We start from the raw sequence: 21,288 nt of genomic DNA on the forward strand, positions 1-21,288 counted from the left end.
TATAAGCCTTGCAAATCCTTGGGCTCAGAACATCTGGGAGGAGCAGAAGGCGCTAAAGAGAAGATGTGGGGGAGGTGGGGTGTGGAGATTTCTTGAAATAAGCTTTTGTGAAGAGTTGCCTTTTAAATAGGGAGAGCTCCTGTCAACATTGCCGGTCTTGGTGGAGGTTGCCAAGGGTGTGCCTTCTCCGCCTCTCCCATTTCTGCCCCATTTGGGGACAGGGCTGTGGGGTGTGTGGGAACCACCAGCATGGTTTGCCCACTTTGAAGCCCCAGAATATTCCTGGTTTGCTTCCTGCCCCTTTCATCACCGACAAAGTTTCCCTTTTAATCTCCAATCTTTAAGCCCCTAGACTCCTGTGTTCCTCCACCCAACTCTCGTGGTCTTCTGAAGAATCCAATGTGATAATGCGAAGGCATCTGATAAATGGCCTTCCTAATGTGCTAAAGAAAAATCTCCCTGCTAAGATGTTATTTTAACTTTTTTCTTTTTTGAGAAAATGCTCTTTAAAGAGGAGACGAAGCCTGAGCCTTAAATCTCTAACTGGTTTTGTCTTTTTTTGTTGGTGGTTTTTTTCCATGTGCTCTTTCTACTTTTGATTTAATCTTCCGTTTATTAAGTGCAGGGGATTAGCCAGGCCTCGGGCTAGAAAGTCTAAGAACTGTCAGCCCATTGGGTGAGACAGCGTCAAGTCCTAAAGGCTGACACTGTGGTGGGCAGAGGCCAGCATGTGCCACTGGGAGACCCCACGTGGGCTGGACACTCCAGGCATTGTCACCGTGGAAAGGTGAGCAACATTTCGGACATGGACGATGTCCCTTCCTTCCTCCCTTTCTTTCTTTCCTCATCAGTGGATGTATTGAGTTCCTTCCATGTACAAGGTACTGTGGCTGCAAATATAACCCTTGTTCCCAACAAATCTTCCACCCAACAGTGAATCCTTATAGCCGTGGTGTCTGAAACTGCTGCACTCACACTGGAAAGCACATACCTGGGTTAGTGAGGCCAGACTCTGCATCCCAGCTTTTCCCCTGGCTGGCACAGATGAAGGCCTGGAGGCCTCTTTTGTCAAACAGGGCTGGTCCTAGAATACCCCCTCCTGGGGTTGTCACGAGGACAGCATGGGATAATATGGGAGCCTCCGGCATGTGGTCAGCATTGAATAGATTTTTGTTTCTTTTAAAAAAAGGAACTCTGGGGTGGAGGAAACACACGGACTCTCAGATGTGGTCCAGTAGTGTGTCCTGGACTACTAGAGTCCATCCCTGTGCCTGTAGATGGGTGAATACCAAGAGAGGAAAGGGCCTCGGGGGAACCAAAAAGGAAGAGAAAGCCGACCTCATCCAACAGTGCTCATAGGATCCTTCAAAGTAACCGCAAGACTAAATTGTACCAGTTCCTTTTTCAAGCGTGTAAACTGTCCACTACACTCCTCTAGGTCATCGTTCTTAGTTTAGGTTCTTCCAAAAGTAGAGCTTGTGACGGGGACTCTGAGGGAAGCAGGTGGGCAGGAGCTGGAAGCGTGAGACTGGAAGGAGGAGAAGCCAGTCAAGAAGGTGAGGTTGAGCCAGTGACTACTGGGAGCATCAGGTTCAATTCCAGGGGGACCCTCTGAGGAACTGTGAGAAAGCATCTCATAATTACTCTCCCAAAGGACGGGGCTGTTGCTCCCCATCTGTCACCCCTGTCACCCTCTTGGTTGAGAGCTGCTTTCCTGTAGTTGCTCAGCGTGGGCTCAGTGGACTTGGGAAGGGAGTGGAGGCAGGGAGGGCTGCTGGGCACTTGCTGTGGGCACTATCAGCTTTCCCAGGAGCGTCCACTGCAGCTTCAGCCAGAATTGGAGGTGAATGGAGGGGATGTGGCACAGGACACTGAGGGCGATTGCACTAGTTTTGTCCACAGATTCCAGACTCATTTTAAGACATTGTGTAAACACAGCTTGTGGGTGGGAATTCAACCCTGGTATGGCTTTGCTGGTAGCTCTCAGATATGGCTTCGGAGAAGAGAGCAGCAGACACTTGGAGCCATTGCTCAATTTACCTAGTAGATCATTTATTCAATAGCAGGCCTCGATATCTATTTTTCACTGATCCAAATATACTCAGGGCTTCCTATGTGCCCATTGCTGTGCGAATGTAAACAAAAGAAATGGCTTCTGACTTTTCTTTAAGAGACAGGATCTTGCTCTGTCACCCAGGCTAGAGTGTGGTGGTGTGATCACAGCTCACTGAAGCCTCACACTCCTGGGCTCAAGCAATCCTCCCACCCCAGCCTTTTGAGTAGCTAAGACCACAGGTGTGCAACACGACACTCGGCTAATTTTTAAAAGTTTTTTTTATAGGGATGGGGTCTCACTCCATTGCCCAGGCTCGTCTTGAACTCCTGGCCTCAAGCGATCCTTCTACTTTGGCCTCCCAAAGTCCTGGGATTACAGGCTGAGCCACAGCACTTAGACTGATTTCTGATTTTGATAAACTCTGTCCAGTGCTGGAAACTGTCCTTTGAATAAAAAAGGATTTGGGAATAAAGGAGTCTAGGAAAATCTGCTATAACTGTCCCTTTTTGGGGGAGTCACAATGTATATTAAAAACTCTTGAAGTCCTGCAATAAGGAAGCCGTTTATACTTTGTTTAACCCAATTTCTCCTAAATACATTGGGCCATCACATGGCAATCCCATCTCACCACTTGTAAAGTGATGGGTGGAGTGAGCTCCCACATTCCAATTCTTCCTTAGCCACCCTGTCAGCACCAGGTGCCCAGGTGCCGTTGTGAGTAGTTTAGGGCCTTGCCTTTGCCCTGGGTGCTTCATCCTTTCTCAGCATCTTTGCTCTCTAGGCATCCTCTGTAGCTGAGGAGCCCTCCCTCTGGAGGAAGGGGATCTGGGATCTCAGCCCTTCAGACTTATTTAGAAGAGCTTTAACGATGGGTGTCCAGAACAATATTTGATCCAAAGGAATGACTCTGTAATGGAGATATAAAGTACTACAGCATTTGTTTACGGAAGATAATTTTAGATGGGTTGAAGTTAGGTCCCAGCACTGCCTCTAAAACCACTCTGCCTAGAAGGGCCCTGCTTAATATCTATTACCCTTGAGTGATAGACTTCTTTGGCAAGCACTTAGGCAGCCCTGGATTGCCGAGAGCTGATACGTGTGGGAGAAAAACTGCCTGCTGGCATTGCTGTAGGTATGACCAGACTTCAGAATTCAGTGTCACTGCATGCAGTTTCTGTGCCATCTCTGGTACCCTCCCTTCCTTGGTCTCTGTTTCCGTACATCAGAGCTCTTGCTCCACCAGCCTCCTGGGGCTACTGTGTGTGAAAATTTATACTTGATAGACACAGATCTGTGTTTATAGCATGATGCAAACATTTCAGTAATATTATTTCTGAGTTCCTGTGTTCATGTCCCCTTAAAGTAGTCTTAGGACAGCAACTGATAAGAATAACTAATATTTATTGAGCTCTTACTATGTGCAGGGACCAGACTTAGTACTTGATGTGAATTGTCATGCTATGCTTGGGTCTTAGAAAACTTGAGATGGAGAAAAAGTAATGGAAGAGTCTCTTCCCACTGATGCTTCTCCATGTCTCCCTTTGCCACCAGGGACCTCTAGGAAGGAAGAATGTGCTAGCATTTGACTAAGTGGAAGCTAGAGTGATGTATTTGGAAGTGGAAGAGCGAGGGGAGATGTGAGAGGAAGAGCCCTGGAGAAAGAGAGGAATGAGCTGGATGTTTTGTCTGCCTTTCCAACCTGGCCTCTGTCTTCTGCACCTGCTCTGAGCTCCTGGAGGTTGACCTACCCTCCAGCTTCTAGTTTGGGTTGTGCTACTGGGAGGCACTGACGGGAGATTGAAGGTTGGAGCAGTGAGAGGTCAGGTGTTTCTTCCCTGCCACCTCACCACAGGTTGGCTGTGACTGTCCGCCAAAGGCTGCATCATCTCTGTCCATATGGCCACCCTTGCCAGGTCCTGGTGACCGCTTCCCCTTCTCTGCCCCTCCAGGCCTTGGGGTCATACCAGCTGCTTCTGTTGCCAGCCCTGGGTCCTTTGCACCATCCTTCACTGGTCTCTTCCTACTCTGTGTTTAGCTTTGTAAATTGCCCTCCCTGTTTTGCTGTTAATGTAGTAAGGACATTTAACATGAGATCTACTCTCTTAACAGATTTTCGAGTGTATAATAGTATTATTAACTATAGGTACAAGGTTATACAGCAGATCTCTTATTTATCTTGCACAACTGAAATTTGTATCTGTTGAATGGCATCTCCCCATTTCTCCCACTCTCCAGCCCCTGGCAACTACCATTCCCCTCTCTGTTTCTATGAGTTTGACTGGTTTAGAGAATTCATATAAGTGGAATCATGCAGTATTTGCCCTTCTATGACTGGCTTATTCACTTAGCGTAATGTCTAGGTTAACCTATGGTTGTCGCATGCAGCAAGCTTCCCTTCTTTTTAAAGACCGATTATATGGCATTGTAGGGATGCAATATTGGATATCGCATGGATACACCTTTCCCATATCCTTCATCTGCTGATGGATGTTTAGGTTGCTTGTATGTTTTGGCTATTGTGAATAATGCTGCAATGAACACGGGAGTGCAGGTATCTATTTGAGATAGTGATTTCAATTGTTTTGGATATATGCCCAAGAGTAAGATTGCTGGATCATTCGTAATTTTTTGAGGAACCACCATACTGAGCCCCACAGTGGCTGCACTGATTTACATTCCTACCAATAGCATGCAAGGGTTTCGCTTTCTCCGCCTCCTCGCCAATATGATGTATTTATTTGTTTATTTTGATAATAGCCATCCTAACAGGCATGAGGTGATATCCCCTTGTGGTTTCAACTCGCATTTGCCTGGTGATTAGTGATCTTGGGCATCTTTCCCTGTTGGCCATTTGAATGTCATTGCCTTTGGAGAAATGTCTGTTCAAATCCTTTCCCCATTTTTTAATCAGGTTGTTCTTTTGCTGTTGGGTTAAATTGTCCTTTTTTGAAACTCTCCTTAATTACCTGTGTCTTGCTATGGCCCTGACATATGGGCAGGAGGGGTTACTAGCTCAGAAGGCAGAGCATGACTGAGGGTTTAAAGTGTCCCACCAGGCCAGGGGTGGTGGTTCACGCCTGTACTCCTAGCACTTTGGGAGGCAGAGGTGGAAGGATCTCTTAAGCACAGGAATCTGAGACCAGCCTGAGCAATATAGTGAGACCCCATCTCTACAAAACATAAGAAAAGGCAAGGTGTGGTGGCTCATGCCTGTAATCCCAGCAATTTAGGAGACTGAGGTGGGCAGATCGCTTGAGCCTAAGAGTTTGAGACCAGCCTGGGCAATATAGTGAGATCCCGTCTCTACTAGAAAAAAAAAAAAATTAACTGGACATGGTGGCATGTGCCTGTAGTCCCAGCTATTGCAGAGGCTGAGATGGGAGAATCACTTGAGCCCAGGAGCTCCAGGCTGTAGTAAGCTATGATTATGCCACTGCATTCCAGCCTGGGTGACATAGTGAGACCCAGTCTCTTTTAAATAAATAAATAAGTCTCCCACAGGGGCCACAGGAAGGAGCCACGCATGGGGTCTCAACCAGCCAGTCCTCCCCCACCTGAGGCTTCTAGAGGGAGAACGGAGACTCTGGGCTGGGATGTAGGAGTTTGGTGAAGAAGGGCTTGTCCTTCCTTCCAGGTAGCCCCTCTGCATTGTGTGCTGCAGGAAAACCTGTTTGTATTAGGCAGCCCACATTCTGGGCCTACTTATTTGGTGCCCAGATGGTTCCTGTATTTACAAAAGCCCAGCACACTGACAGGACCTGCAGACACATGGATAAATATTTTGCTTTTCTTTTTAGGCAATATTTGAATCTTTCAAATTTAATTGCTGTCAGAGACAGGATGCTTGCAATCCCCCAGGCAAAGCAAATAGTGAGGGCCTGCAGCGGGGCTGTGGTGGCTGCTCTAGGCAGGCTCCCCAGCCAGTCACCTGCAGTGCCTGTGGGTTAGCTTCTTGCTCTTGCTGAATGTCAAGGGCCTCTTCCCTCTCTGGCTGGCTGGGCTGCAGTTGGAGGAGGTTAAAGGAGCTGGCTCCAGCCTGCCTGGAACCAGTGGCAACCTGTTGAGTTTCTGTTGAGGCTGAGAGAATCTGACCTGAGCTAAGAAATCAGGTACTTTCCTCACACAAGAGAGAGTCACCAATCTGGCCATTCCCAGTGGGACCTGGTTTTGTGTCCCAAGGCTGGGTCTTGGAGGTGTTTTGTTGAATCTTGAAATTATTGTAGGTAGGGCTGCTGCTAGCTCCTAAGGCAGCATTGTGCAAGTGAGACAAAGGCAGACCTTCTGGCAGGGGCAGCCCCCAACACCCCCCAGCAGGGTGCAAGGTTTGGCCAGCAGAGCAGCAGCTGGGTTTCAGTGCCCAGGTATCCCTGGGAAGTGCCCTTGTGCAGGACACAACCTGCCCAACTGCACATGTCCCAGGCATGATGGTATTCTTGTTACAACCTTCTACCCTTTATATCTTCCTTTCCTCTTTCTTTGATTCCTTTTTTCTCCCCCAAAACCATTGACCTAGTTGCCCTGGGCCTACATTTACCAAGTACATTGAGACACTGTTCTGTGATCATATGCCATTTTCTTCTACCTCACTGTGATTAATAAGCCTCTGCTTGTATTGTCCAGGCAGGGAAGAGGCGTTTGCTATAGACTCAGAGAGTTCTGCAACAATCACCTCCTTTAATTCATTAGATTCTAATTTGCCTCAATTATTTTAATTCCTTGCATGTAATAAAAGGAGTTGGATTCTTTGCCCACTGCAGTCTTACAAAGAACACCTCGTATTATTCATTTCTTTCCTCAAAGCACATGTTATTGGTGCTTACTTTGTGCTAGGGGCTGGGTAGATAAAGATGAATGAATAAGACAACATCCCTGCCCTTGAGAAACTCATAATCTAGTCGGGGAGTGAGGCATGTAAACAGATAAATCACAGTGCAGGAGTGTGTTTGCTGCAGGAAGGACAGAAACAGGGAAGCTGCTGGTGGAATGCCTGCTGCTGGGGTGCAATCTAGATGCAAGGAAGACTTTGCTGAGAAACTGCCATTTGAGCCATCTCTTAGGATGAGTAGATGGTTACTTATCCTAAGGGAAAGAAAGGCAGGAAGGAGAATAGATGCTAAGTCAGGAGTGAATATGGCATATTCAGGGTAAGGTGGGGGTTCACCTGGCTGGAGCCTGGGGTATGTGAAGGTTGAGGCCTGAAGGGAGCTGGGACTTTATGCCTGAGGAGTGTAGGGTTTATACTGTGTGTAAAGAGGCCAACAGAGGGCCTGTGAATAGGGTGTGACATTATCACATTTTCCTTTATAGCATACACTCCACGTGGGAGGGTGGCCTGGTAGAGGAGGCTCTCTGGTTAGACAGTCCTGGGTTTCAATCTTGGCACTGCTACCTCCTTGGGTGAGTCATTTAATCTCCTCATGCCTCCACTTTCTCATTAAAAACTAGGGATGGGGGCCAGATGCGGTGGCTCATGCCTGTAATCCCAGCACTTTGGGAGGCTGAGGCGGGCGGATCACCTGAGGTCGGGAGTTCAAGACCAGCCTGACCAACCTGCAGAAACCCCATCTCTACCCAAAAATACAAAATTAGCTGGATGTGGTGGCACATGCTTGTAATCCCAGCTACTCAGGGGCTGAGGCAGGAGAATTGCTTGAACCCGGGAGGCAGAGGTTGCGGTGAGCCGAGATCGCTCTCCAGCCTGGGCAACAAGAGCAAAACTCTCTCTCAATCAATCAATCAGTAAAAATTAAAAAAATAGGGATGAGGATGGTAATGCCTACTTAATTTGGTTGTAGAATGGATTAAATGATTAAATGAGATGAGATCCATAACAGAGTTTCCCACTGGTGGAATAAGTCCAGAACCCATAAATAGGTTCCAGGTGTGGTGGAAACCCTGGCTCCTTCAGTGCCCTAGGAGCCTGGACAGAGCCATGGGCAGCCTCATCCGTTCACTCCAGGGTGCCTTGTAAACATCTTCTGTGTGTGCACCATAGCATAAGTAAAGTTGGAAACCAGTGGTCTACAGAGCCTTGGTGAGTCCCTCCTATCTCATAAGTCCTTAAACAATGTGGTTGTTGACTGTATCAGGACAACTACTACAGGAGGAGGGGAGACAGAGAGTAGGTGCTGGACTCTAGGGACATTTCTGAAGTAGACCTGGCAGAATTTGGTGACCAGCTGGATGTCAGGAAGGTGGGGCGCCCTTGAAGAGGAGGCAGCATTCGCAATGACTGCAGGATTTATGATGTAGACTGGATGGGAGGTGATGCTATTAATGGAAATTGTTATGGAAATTAGAGCCTGTGGGGTTGGAGGTGTGAATGTGAATGGAGGAAGTGGAGACTGGCTGGTAGACTCCTTTTTCAACAAGTTTTGCAAGTTAAGGACGGAGGATGACAGGATGAAGGTATGAGGAGGAGGTGTGCTTAGTGGGAATGCTGGGAACATGTGAGAGGCTTCAGGATGCTTGTGGGCTAAAGGAAAAGAGGCAGAAAAGTTGAAAAATGGAAGATGCAGGAAGAGTGCATACTACTCTCTAGAACCTGCCTCTTGGACAGCGTCAGTCTCATGGGAGGAGCGTCTGCCAATAACTGGCAACTGGGCAGTTGTCCAGATATGATTTACAATAAGGCATCAGTTTCATGAGGCACTGTCTAAATTATTGCACTTCACCAATTGCAGTTTCCCTGCTGACAATGGGCCAGGGGGGTCAAACAATTCAATCATGTGCCACCACTTATAAATTGAAAATCAGTGGGGTGCAAAATGGATTACCATCAAAATCCATTCAGGTGCAAAACCAAATTTAAAACCCCCTAACCTTTAAAAATCACCCCTTCCCTGATTCTTCACAATGCTCTGACGTTGAGTCTTTATATCCCCCAGATGAGCAAGCGTCAATAGATATGGCTGTGAGAAACCAAAAGTAATGGGGGAAGAGCTCCCCATCGTGCCTTCCTTTTGGAATTTGCAGACATAAAGGGTGGATTTATGCATTAATGCACTGGCAATTCTGTTAGTTTCTCCAAGGCAGTGGTTCTCAAACTTAAGTGTGTAATAAAATCCCTGGAGGGCTCATTTAAATTCAGATTGCCAGGCTCTACTTCCTAGTTTGACTCAGTAGGTCTGGGGTTGAGCCTGAGAAGTTGCATTTGTAGCAAGTTCCTATGGAATGCTGAACTGATGTTGCCAGCCCTGGGACAATACTTTGAGAATCTCTGCCCTAAGATCTAAATTTGACAATCTAAGATCTATTTTGACAATCGACTAGTAAAGCATGCTTTGATTGGTGTTGAGTCTGTTAATAAATCAAAATTTTGTTCAAGAAACCTGAAAAGAGACTAGTTCAAAGAGACATGGGGCCGGGTGCGGTGGCTTACGCTTGTAATCCCAGCACTTTGGGAGGCCGAGGCGGGCGGATCACGAGGTCAGGAGATCGAGACCACGGTGAAACCCCGTCTCTACTAAAACTACAAAAAAATTAGCCGGGCGTGGTGGCGGGCGCCTGTAGTCCCAGCTACTCGGAGAGGCTGAGGCAGGAGAATGGCGTGAACCCGGGAGGCGGAGCTTGCAGTGCGCTGAGATTGCGCCACTGCACTCCAGCCTGGGCGACAGCGAGACTCCGTCTCAAAAAAAAAAAAAAAAAAAAAGAGACATGGATTGATCTGAGTGCTTTGTGTTCAGAGGTGAGGTTGGGAGGATGAGGATGGGAGGATAGAGGCCCCCACCCATCATTCCCGCAGCTCACCATTCCAGAAAATTGTGTGTGCTCAAAGCACAAATGATATTATTAAGGCTTAACAAATCCTGCTCTCAACAGTTTCCTGGGTGGAAACCATTGATGTCCTTTGATGCCAAACTTCCTCTCTTGACTTGAAAGTTGATTTTCTTGGGAATGTTAGACAAGCTGCTATCAGCCTAAACATTGGTTCTTTCTACCTCTGCGTGATCCCAAAGATGTATTTTTCCATCTAAATCAATGCTATTTGATTGTAGTTCTACTCTCTTGCTCTTTGAGTTGAAGGTATTGTCTTTCTGTAGTTGTCACCAGGCCCAATATGAAATAAGTCTTCTTCTCCAGGATGGAAAAATTAATCCCAGAACTAGTCCAGATGTGGTTGCTCCTTCCTTAACATTTTGTTTCCTGTCTCTCTTTTCTAGGAGAAATTGAGCGATGCACGTACATCAAATACCACTACTCCTCAGCAACCATCCCCAGGAACCTCACTTTCAATATCACGAAGACCATCCGTCAGGATGAGTGGCATGCCCTACGTAAGTGCACCTGAGTCTCAGTGGCTGTGACTGTGCTGTGAGGTCCCCTTTGGAGGGATTGGAGGATTGGATGTGCCTCCTTCTGGGATCTGTGGATGGTCTCAGAACATTGAGATGGTTCCGTAAAGTGTCAGTATCTTTGGGTTAGAATTGCCTCAGTTGGTTTTGATTGCATAATAAATTTGGGGAGTTTGCTTCTAAAATTAAAGAAAGAATCAACCATCAAAACTTCGGAAACAACTAGCAATTAGACAGTCATCTTATTTCACTACCCTGGTAGGCATGTAAGATTTCACCTACCTGACTGAACCAACTCTTGGGATTTATTAATAATTCCAGCCTGTCTCCAAGTTGCTTGGAATATTATTGTGGTAACCTGTTAGTCCCTTGGGTTGCATTTGTAAAGGATGAGACCAGCTGGTGGTTGCAGGATGCATCACATTGGAGATTTGCATCTGGGTGGGTCACTAAGAAGTAGGATCTGGTCTTTAAAGCTACGGTTTACCTCAAATGATAGGTTTTGGAACCCTGGTTCATGTGCAATTCCTCAGCAAAGATCAGAATATCTGTGTGCATTGGTTAGGGCATTTCTTGGCCAGGGATCCTCAGAGACTTAAATGATAACGAGAGGGTTAGTTAATGAGCAAACAGAGTTTGTTGGCTATTTTTACTTTTCTGCTCCATTGGGATACATTGCCTGTCTGTGGCAGGAGAGCTCTCCTTCCTGCAGGCACAGTTCTTCAGGCTGACACATTCTGACTGTCAGCAAGTTCATGCAGCCTCTGCTGATTTGTCATGCATTCATAGTCCATCTTTTTTCACCAGATTTCAAAAGGTTAAGATTCTGTTTTCATCTATATGTGAAGGAGGATTCTTTTATTGTTTCCTGATAGTGAAGACCCCTTAATTGGTAAACTTTGAAGATGGTAGATCTCTAGGTGGAAAACATCTCTCTTCTATAGGTGCTTCACCTATAGGTGCTTAGTTGTCTTTCGTGGATTAGGTCCACCAGGTGTATTCTACTTTTGGGATTGGCTTTAATTAAACCACCACAGCTTGGGGTGGGAGTGGGAGGTGCAAGAGACAAGTAAAATTAAACAGAATAATCATTCATTGGTTTCAAGAAGTATATTGTGGCTGCGTGTCCAGATGATTGTCACTAAATACTCCTGGCCTGAAATGATAGAGCAGGTGCCAATGGATGAGACAGCATTCACCAGGCTGTTTCCCCTACAAGCTTTATCCATCACTAGAGACACTAAGCAGCACATGGGGATGGAGAGCTGATGTTCGAAGAGGATTCCCATGTGCTGGCATTGAGCTAAGCATACCACATATTTAATTTCAATGTTATATTTGCCTTAGAGACACTAGTCATCAGGGTTATTAATTTCCTTTTCAAGGTAGACATGTAAGGACTAAAATGTAGAAATATACAATAACTGCTTATTTCCCACAATGTATTAGTCTAATATAGTCCCTTCTTAGGAGCCTAAATGGGATGTTCAAGATTGATAAGTCCTGCTGATTAACCATTGAAATCTAACTTAAGTTATGGGGGTCGTAATAGGATTCAGAATCTAAGAAGGAAGAAATTATTGACGTAGCAGCTTCGATTTAAATTAACTCAATTTAACCAAAGTTACTGTGTTTCTTTTTGTGCCAGTGAATACCGAGGCCACAGAGGGCTCTTTAAGGAGCTCAAGTTCAGGGGTGGAGGAGGGTGGGGGATGGGGAGAGACATTCATAATGCAAGTAATTACAAGGCAATGTGATGATTACAATATAGTAGAATTGCTTTAAGCAAGTAAGATAATTTGGAAATTTTTTAGCAAGAAGGAAAATTATTTTAGTGTAAATTGCACAGATACTCTTCAAGGGAAACCTGGTAGAACTCTTTTGACTGCACACACTGTAGATACCTGGAATTCAAAGAGATTACCTAGGGAGGCATCACTGGAAACATGTCACGAGGCATTGGCAAAGACAGAGAGGAGAGGATAATGCCAAGGTTTGTGGGGTCTTCTCTGAGCCCTGCGTGTCTCCGGGTTCTTATTCCCAAACTGTAGTGCTGTAGGGTTCTGCAAAATCTAGTGTGCAGCCTATGCTGTGAATTGGGATGACAGATCTATTTTTAACTGATAAAAGCCATCTCAACGATTGATATATGAAAAGGTCTCAGGCACTTGGTGTGGGTGAAGTTGAGGCCACCTTTTGGTGAGGGATTCATCTGCCTCTTTCACAAAGCTGCCTAATGGGCTGTTAAGCAGAGAGAGGGAACATTTGCCATTTCTGACATCGATGACAGTTATTTTTAGCCAGAGGGCAGGTGAGCATCTGTCACAACTGAATTTGGTACTAAGTGTAATTGGGAATGCTGGCAAGAGGGGAAGCATAGGAAGTGTCGATTTTAATTTTCAGAGGTCAGATATTGATGACATTAGGTGGGAAGTAGGCATATAAGCCTCCTTTAAAATAAAGCAGAAATGATTAAATATTAGCCAACTCCTGATCAAACACTGGAAATGAAAAAAATCACAATCTGATTTCTTTATTTGGTTTGAGAGTCCTGCACTCTTTAAGTGGGCTCAAATTAATTCTTTTCATCCTAGATTGGTTATCATCTTTATTATTATTATTATTTTTTGAGATGGAGTCTCACTCTGTTGCCCAGGCTGGAGTGCAGTGGCACAATCTTGGCTCACTGAAACCTCTGCCTCCCAGGTTCATGCAATTCTCCTGCCTCAGCCTCCTGAGTAGCTGGGACTACAGGCGTGTGCCATCATGCCCAGCTAACTTCTGTATTTTTAGTAGAGACAGGGTTTGACCATGTTGGCCAGGCTGGTCTCGAATTCCTGACCTCAAGTGATCCACCTGCCTCAGCCTCCCAAAGTGCTGGGATTACAGGCGTGAGCCACCATGCCTGGTCTGGTTATCATTTTATAATTTGACCATAATATCTTGTATTCTGTAATTTTTCCTACTATATAGTTTTTGCCAAAGGAAAGAAATTTGATTTTTTTTCCTGAAACACTTTCTGGCAAATATTTGGACTTTGGTTAAACTTGAATTATATACTTTTTCCTTCCTTCCTTCCTTCCTTCCTTCCTTCCTTCCTTCCTTCCTTCTTTCCTTCCTTCCTTCCATCCTCCTTCCTTCCTTCCTCTCTCTTTCTCTCTTTCTTTCTTTTGCTTGCTTTCTCTTTCTTTCTTTCTTTCTTTCTTTCTTTCTTCTTTCCTTTCTTCCTTCCTTCCTTCCTTCCTCTCTCTCTCTTTCCCTCCCTCCCTCCCTTTCTCTTTCTTTCTTTCTTTCTTTCTTTCTTTCTTTCTTTCTTTCTTCTTTCTTTCTTTCTTCTTTCTTTCTCTTTCTTTCTTTCTCTTTCTTTCTTTCTCTTTTCTTTCTTTCTTCCTTCCTTTCCTTTCCTTTCCTTTCCTTTCCTTTCTTTTCTTTTCTTTTCTTTTCTTTTCTTTTCTTTTCTTTTCTTTTCTTTTCTTTCTTTTCTTTTGTCTTCTTCTGTTGCCCAGGCTGGAAGTAGCTGGGATTACAGGCATGTGCAACCATGCCTGGCTAATTTTTATATTTTCAGTAGAGACTGTATTTCACCATGTTGGCCAGGCTGGTCTTGAACTCCTGGTCTCAAGTGATCCACCTGCATCAGCCTTTCAAAGTGCTGGGATTACAGGTGTGAGCCACTGCGCCTGGCCTGAATTACATACTTTTCATCAGGAGTTTGCATGTGGCCTCATCATCAACCATTGATATAGAAATAAAATTTTCAAGTAGGAAAAGGCACAATTTGATTTAAAACTACATTGTGGTTTTTGAAAAGTTAAGCGTACCAAGGGGAGGCTTAAGTGCTGGTGTGTGCACTCATACACCTTATGGTCGGGTGACTAGCAGGTGAAAGGATAGAAGATTCTGGAGGCTACTAGGCTTACAAATCTAATTGTAAAGAAAGAATAAACTCCATAGGGAGTAAAGGCCAGAGGATGAAGCCTGTGTGTGTGTGTGTGGTGGGGAAGAGGGGTGGTCTTTGTGGATGAGGTTCAAATGCTGAGTTGTCCGGGTGAACTGGTGACCGGGTTCTCACTCTGGCTTTTTAGGTGATTGCTGGTGGGTACTGCGGGCACCTTTCTCCTTCTCACCCTGGGAAAAGGCAGAATTCCTTTTGGAGTTGGGATCTGTGTCCTTAGTCCACCCAGGCCTGGTGCAGCCTATCTGCCTTCCTACCCACCCACTGTCTGGCTTGAGGTCCCAGCAGCCCTGGGTGGGCTGCGGTGTGGTGCAGTGCCCTGGGGTGCAGCACGAAGCGAGGTAGAACAGCATTTATCCTGCCTCTGTGGGCTCCCAGGGTGAGCTGCATGCCTGACCCAGATCCTCTGGCTGCCTCCAGGACACAGCGGGACAGGCAAGTGTCACTGGCCAGTGAGGAGGGGACAGGCAGCCGCAGGGGATGAGCTGGGCTGGTGCTGCTCTTGGGTGGGCACGTTTATGTTTTAAATATGACAGAATCCGATTGACAAGGTCAGGGGAAGTGGTGGCATTTTAAATGCAGCTGCTTCACTCTCTCACTAGACTATGTCCCTATATGCTTTTCATATCCCACAGTCTATGGTAGCATTGCTTGTTTGGAGAGTTCGGTGTCCTCGCACAACCCCCAGGAGCTCCTGAGGCCATCCCCAGCAGCTCTGCTCTTGTTCTCCCCGCCACAGGCATTGCCCTTTCAGCACAGGTGGGGCCTGGGCCTTTCCCAGTGGCACAACAAGGGGAGGTGGCTGATAGGGAGTGGGGGTCTGCGACAGGACCTGGGCAGCCAGGGTGGGCTATGACAGAGGAAGGAGGCTGAGAAAGCAGGGGATGGGAAGATGTCACTGAGAGGTGAGTGCATCTATCCCAGGAAGGAACTGGGATGGCATGGAGCTGGGCCTTGGCTGCCCCAGGCAAGGACCCCAGGGAGGCTGGCAGAGGGCACAGCAGCAGAGCCTGCCTGAGGTTGCAGGGCAGACACCCATTGGAAGGTATTAGAAGTGGGTCTTCTTTGCCCCCTGATCTGCTGATCTGCTGGGCAGAGCCTCTGTGGGCAGCTGTTACTAAGGTTCCCTCAGGGTCAGATCCCTGAGACGGGGCCTCACTGTGACGTGAGCTCAGATGTTTTCACTCTGCTTGGCGTTTTCAAGATGGAGATTTTTGCTCCCAGTGGCTTGCCCCTGGCAGCGAGAATCAGGGAGGTGGGGCTCTACTTTCCTGCAATCAGACGCTCTCTGTTATCTTTCGAGATGCTGAGAGCCAAGAAGCTCAGAGGTGTTTTTTGAAGCTTTCTTCTGTCAGGACTGAGGGTTCAACTAATTAGATTGGATAGTTACACGCACATTTCCAGCTGGCCAGGGAGGGAAAGAGTGAGAGACGATTTCCCCTCCAAGACTTCCTTACTCCCTACCCCCAACCCCGCAGACACACAGACACAAGCTCACTCGTCGGCCCTGTGGCTGTTGCCTCAGGCAAGCTGAGCACATACCAGGACCAGGCAGAACAGGCTCCTCATCTACAGCATTGGGGGTCCTCGCCTTCACCAGCGCAGTGGATCCTTGCAACCCTGGGGCAGAGAACATCAGTGCCAAGGAGCCATCCTGAAGCAGGGTACAGCCTGGCTGGCAGAGGGAGGGAGAAGAGAGGAGAAGAGGAGGGAGGGAGCAGTGGGGATGGAGGAAGGGAGGCAGGAGACCAAGACTTTGTGGATGAGCAGGGACATTTTAGTGTCCATACCACTAGGAGGGACAAGAAGTAAAAATCCAGAACTGTCTCACTTACTGCAGACACGTGGATGACACACTTGGCTCCCTGTCCCCACGGCTCTTGATCTCTCACCCCTGCCTGTGGGTTGGCTCAGTCTTAGGTGACCAGTCCTGACCCTGGGCTGGTGTATGGTGGGAAGCCCAGCATGTCCTGGTGCTCTGGTGTGGATCTTGGGGCAGGACTCTTAACTTATGTTTTGTGGCCAAGCCCAACCTGGCCCCCCACACCTGGACTCTCCCATGCTCTCTTCCTCACCCTCTCCCTTTCCAGAATTAGAGGGTCTTGCCCCTGAACCCCAAGGTCCCTGGTGCTGTTTAGACTCTCTCCAGCCACCCTGGGTCCTGCCCTCCCCACTGGCATCAACCTTCTCTGCTTGAACTTGTGTTGGCTTTTTGCCTGATGGTACCTGCCTTCCCTTTCCCAGTGGACTGAGCTGGCCAGTTCTAGCCCAGCCTGCTCCAATGTAGAATGGCCACCTTCTGGACCTTCTTCCCACTCAGAACTCTCTGGCTTTCTTAGCCTAGGAGCTGCCTAGACGCCTGGTCCCTCCTCCCCCAGCCATCCTTGTTATGAGAAGATGAATGCTGTGGACCAAAGGTCTTGGGATGAAACTAATAGTAATAACAACAGTAAGCACCTCATTTTGTTCAGTGGGCTGTAATGCTGCTCAGAGGATGACTTGGCGTTTCCTCCCAGGAGCCCCTCCCGTGTTGTTGTGGCTCCTTTGCAGATGAGGTAACCGAGCCAGTGGGAGGGGCTGCCTAGAGGTCCCATCTCAGACCTCAGAGGAATCTGAGGGTAAGGGCTCAGAATCCAGGCCTGAGCTGCTCCATTAGGGTCCCTCCAGCTATTTTTTTCTTCGTGTTTTTGGCTGATGTTATGGAAAACAGCCTAATGAGGTAAACATCCCAGACATTAGAAGCTCAGGTCCCCTGCAGCATCAGCCATTTTCCTTCTCCCACATCTGCATCGGTGCTCAGCCAGTATGAGGCTCTTACTATGTGCAATCTGTTGTTAGCTGCCTCTTTCTTGCAAGACTGGGATCCATGGGGGTCATTACTAGCAAGAAACCACCTCCCCGCCCTAGAACTGGAAAAATTTGGTAGCAAGAAAACTCAGCCAACAGCGTGTCATCATAGGTTGCCTCGAGTCCTGAAGTCTTTGCTTTTTGCAAACCATTCCTTGTGTCTCTGCCTCAACCCAGCCCCTGCAGAGAATCTTGTGAACCTTTCAGTATACCCACTGCCTCGTGCCTATCCTCCCAGAGCTCTGGTGGTATTTATGCACCAGGCCACGCAGAGAACACAAACCTTAATGTGATATTGCACCAAGATCTGCTCTTGCAGAAGTAACTCATGCCAGGACATTTCCTTTCCCTTACAGCTTTCCTGCCTGTCAAAACTGACCTCTTCTTTGTCCCATTCCCTCAGGTTTCTGTTGGAGAGCAGGCTTACTGATTTGATGAACATGCTTGAGCTAGGGGGTTAATGTGTTCTTGGATTACCTTCCCCGGATAGCATTTTTATTTTTCAGGAGGCCTGCCCCAAGGAATGATGGCAAGGGAATTACAGGTAACATAGAGATGCTTTAAAATTATGAATGTTGGGCCAGGCACGGTGTCTCATGCCTGAAATCCCAACACTTTGGGAGGCCGAAGCAGCTGGATCACTTGAGATCAGGGTTCGAGACCAGCCTGGCCAACATAGTGAAACCTGTCTTTACTAAAAATACAAAAATTAGCTGGGCGTGGTGGCATATGCCATACTTGGGAGGCTGAGGCAGGAGAATTGCTTGAACCTGGGAGGTGGAAGTTGCAGTGAGTGGAGCTTGTGCTGCTTTACTTCAGCCTGGGTGAGAGTGAAACTCCATCTCAATAATAATAATAAAATAATAAATGCATGTGCATGTACAGCTGTGGGTCCCACCTACTTAGATAGCCGGCCTAGCTGGGCGTCAGTGATGAAAATGCACTGTAGCATGGTTGCCATATACAAGGGCGCCCTCTACATGGATAAGAGGGAGAGTTTATTTCTGAGATGACCTAGGGAGAGGGAAGGAAGGAGGCCTGGAGTAGGGGTGGGAGGGAGTACAGTACAGCCTTTTCTGTTAAAGGCATCCACGTCCTGAACAAAACCTAAGAACCACTGTGCTGGTATAATTGCAGTCTTCAAGCCACAGTTCATCTGAATGCACAGGTCCAATTTTGTGCTGGGAACTAGTTGGAAGTCTGGCCTGGAGGCATTCTCTCAGCTTCTGCAGATTGGAAGTGGTTTTCTTCTGGCTGAGCACACTGATACGGACACCACACCATGAAGGAGAACTGGGAGAACAACCCCACTGTCTGCCTTCATCCATTTGTTCATTTGTTCATTCAATAGTCGTGGAGTGTCTGTTCTGTGAGAACCCCCATGTTGACTGCTGGAGGGGATACTAAAAGGTATTCTGCTTCCCAAATTGGATGATATATTTCCAGGTGCCAACCAGATAAGGGCTCAAATTACTTGTTGCTTAATGATTAAACATTTAAGACTACCTAGAGAGTGCAGGCTAATGCTGCTGACATATACACTTCATGGGTCCCAACTTCCATACTTAAATCAGCAAGGATTCATTGCAGGGGAAAAAAACAATATATAAGACAAACTACCTTATCTCAGTAAGAGGCATGGCCTGCTTTTTACAGCGAGGGAAAAGTGGGCATCATCTAGGACTTGCCTCTTCTTGGTCCTCTAGGGGAACTGTCCCAGTTCCAGGTGCTGAAAAGGGAGCTTAATATGGCAGGTGATTCCTCTTTCCAAAGTTAAGACAATCTGAGCTCAGCTTCTGGGCAAAATGCTGCAGTGAAGAAGAGGAACAAGAACAGGTGCTCAGCACTCCGGCTGGCAGAAACATCTCAGTGATGGAGAATCTGGGTTAGGGAAGACATGGATGTCAGAGCAGGCAGATACCTGGCATCAGTAAAGTGGGTCAGCAGGTATAAGTCCTGTAGGTGCTACTTTGGCATTCAGGACTGAATGAGTGAACTCCCAGGGAGGACTCTTAGCCAAAGGAAGAAAAGCCCCAGCTTTACAAGAAATTTGGAATAGAAGGGTATTAGAATAAGAAATAGAGAGTGGTGGCTGAGAGAGGAGCCCACTTGTAAGAACCAGGGCACACAAGGCAGGTGTACTATGCCCAGAACAAGATGGGAGGCTGTTATAGTCAGAGCACCAGTCACAAACAGTGATTGGGTTTGATCCTGGATTTTGGGGATGGGTGTTCTGAAGATGGGGAGGGCAGCAGGAAGGTGGCTGGGAACCAGGATGGGGTAACAGAGCAAGTAACCGAGTTCATGCTGTATGATGAAAGTCCTACCAGAGTCAAGGCCAGTGCCTCCCAGATGGGGTCCATTGCCTGGCAGTGGCTGCATTATATGGGAACTTGTTTGAAATGCAAATTCTTAGAACCCAGCCTAACCTACTGAGTCAGAATCTCTAAGGGCGGGACCCAAGAATCTGTAAGACCTTTAACACATGAAGATTTGAGAGCTCTTGGTCTGGAGAGCATTGGTGTGGATTGTAGTGGTCAGAGAAGGGTCAGGGCAGGAGAGCATGGGCAGGCTTGGGATGGGAGCTGGGAGATGGAATATTGCAAATTAGCACAACCTCTCAGGGAAGCACCACCTGTATTTGTGTGCTGTCTGTTGACTGGCTATAGATTTGGTAATTTACTTTCCTTCCATATTTCTTGTGGTTAGTTGAATATAACAGCATAGAAGAGGTGAGGTGAATTTTTTTTTTTGTATTGTGTATGTTAGCTGAGGGAATCTTTCTAACATCTAGGCTCCAAATCTCTCTCTTATGTTTCTGATGTACTCCTTTAATGGGAAACAGGCTTCAAGCCCCATGGAGTCCAGCAGATATTGGATTGAGTCCCACCTCTGCCACTCTCTAGGTATATGACCCTTGGAAACTATTTAAGTGTTTTGACCCCAGTACACTCATTTGTAAAACAGAGATGGTAATACCTGCCTTGAAGATTAATATAAAGTTTAAATTAGATAAAATAATTCATACACAATCTCTGAGTAAGTTTGCAAAGTCTGGTGCAGCCAACATGAGAAGCTATTATTATTGGAAGGCAGAGGTCCCATATTGAGGTCCTGTGGGAGCTGGGGGGAATGCCTCTGAAATGACATTTCGTCAACTCAGGGGCTTTCCTGTTTGACTCTGTGCAACCTGTGCAGGTGAGTTGGCCTTGTATGTGGCTGTTTGTCTTGATGAGTGTTGGGGGTTTGCTATCTGCACAGGTATGTGTGATGGGAGCTTGCATTTGGTGTTTACAGTGTAGGAGTAGAAAGTGGCTGACTATTACTTACTGGCAATAGTGTAGCATATTGTGAAAGGAGTTTCAGGGCAGAAAATTATCAGTGTTTGAGGTCCTCAGTGTGGTGGCAGCAGCAGAAGCAGCTCTTTAATTTATCAGTTGTGTCCAATAAGAATGCAATTTAGACACAGACAGTCTCTAAAAGAAGATTTATGTACTTAGTGTCTAAAAAGTAACATTTAAGAGCTTTGAAGATAAATACAATGTGAGTGCAATGTATTGAAATTGTTGAGGGGAACCAAAAGACTCACCTGTCTAGCCCAGCCCTGCTTTCCATTTGCTATGATCAGATCCTCTTCTATTCTATTTCAGGTGTGTGAAAACACACATCCAAAAGGAGGATGCTGCAAGAATGTTGGACATAGAGAGAAAGGAGGGCCCAAGAATAGGATAAGAGCTGCTGTTAGGGTGGAGGGGAGGCCATAGAGGTGACATTACTATACTGTATTACTATTCCCTTATTTTCATCTCTTTGCCCTGGTTCTGGTGCTGGCTGTGTCATAGATTGGATTATGGGGTTACGGAGTTGGGGTTACCAGGCAGAGCTGATATGTTTGGGATGCATGGAAGGGCCTCTTCAGATGATTCTGAGAGGGGAACCCCTTCCTTTCTTAGGCTTTGGAGCTGATGTTCTCTGCTGTTTTCACTCTTTTTTTGTCTATCCCTGATATCTAACTCTGGTTTAACTTTGGAGGTCATAGCCAAGATGCATACATCCTTCTGGGTCATTCTGGCTTGCCTAGAGTAGTTGTGCATGGAATTCAGCTTTCCACATGCTGAGCTAGAGTTCTGGGAGTT

General features: G+C 46.8%; 1 protein-coding gene across 1 annotated transcript in view; it reads left to right on the forward strand.

Moving 5' to 3' along the window:
- Positions 1 to 21,288, forward strand: part of TMEM178B (transmembrane protein 178B) — a 404,309-nt gene that overhangs the window by 127,341 nt on the left and 255,680 nt on the right. Inside the window, exon 2 of the mRNA XM_003270949.2 lies at positions 10,219 to 10,332. Coding sequence (XP_003270997.3) covers positions 10,219 to 10,332 — 114 coding nt within the window. The remainder of the gene's footprint in view (positions 1 to 10,218; positions 10,333 to 21,288) is intronic.

Source organism: Nomascus leucogenys, chromosome 13 (assembly GCF_006542625.1).
Source record: "Nomascus leucogenys isolate Asia chromosome 13, Asia_NLE_v1, whole genome shotgun sequence".
NCBI lineage: Eukaryota > Metazoa > Chordata > Mammalia > Primates > Hylobatidae > Nomascus > Nomascus leucogenys.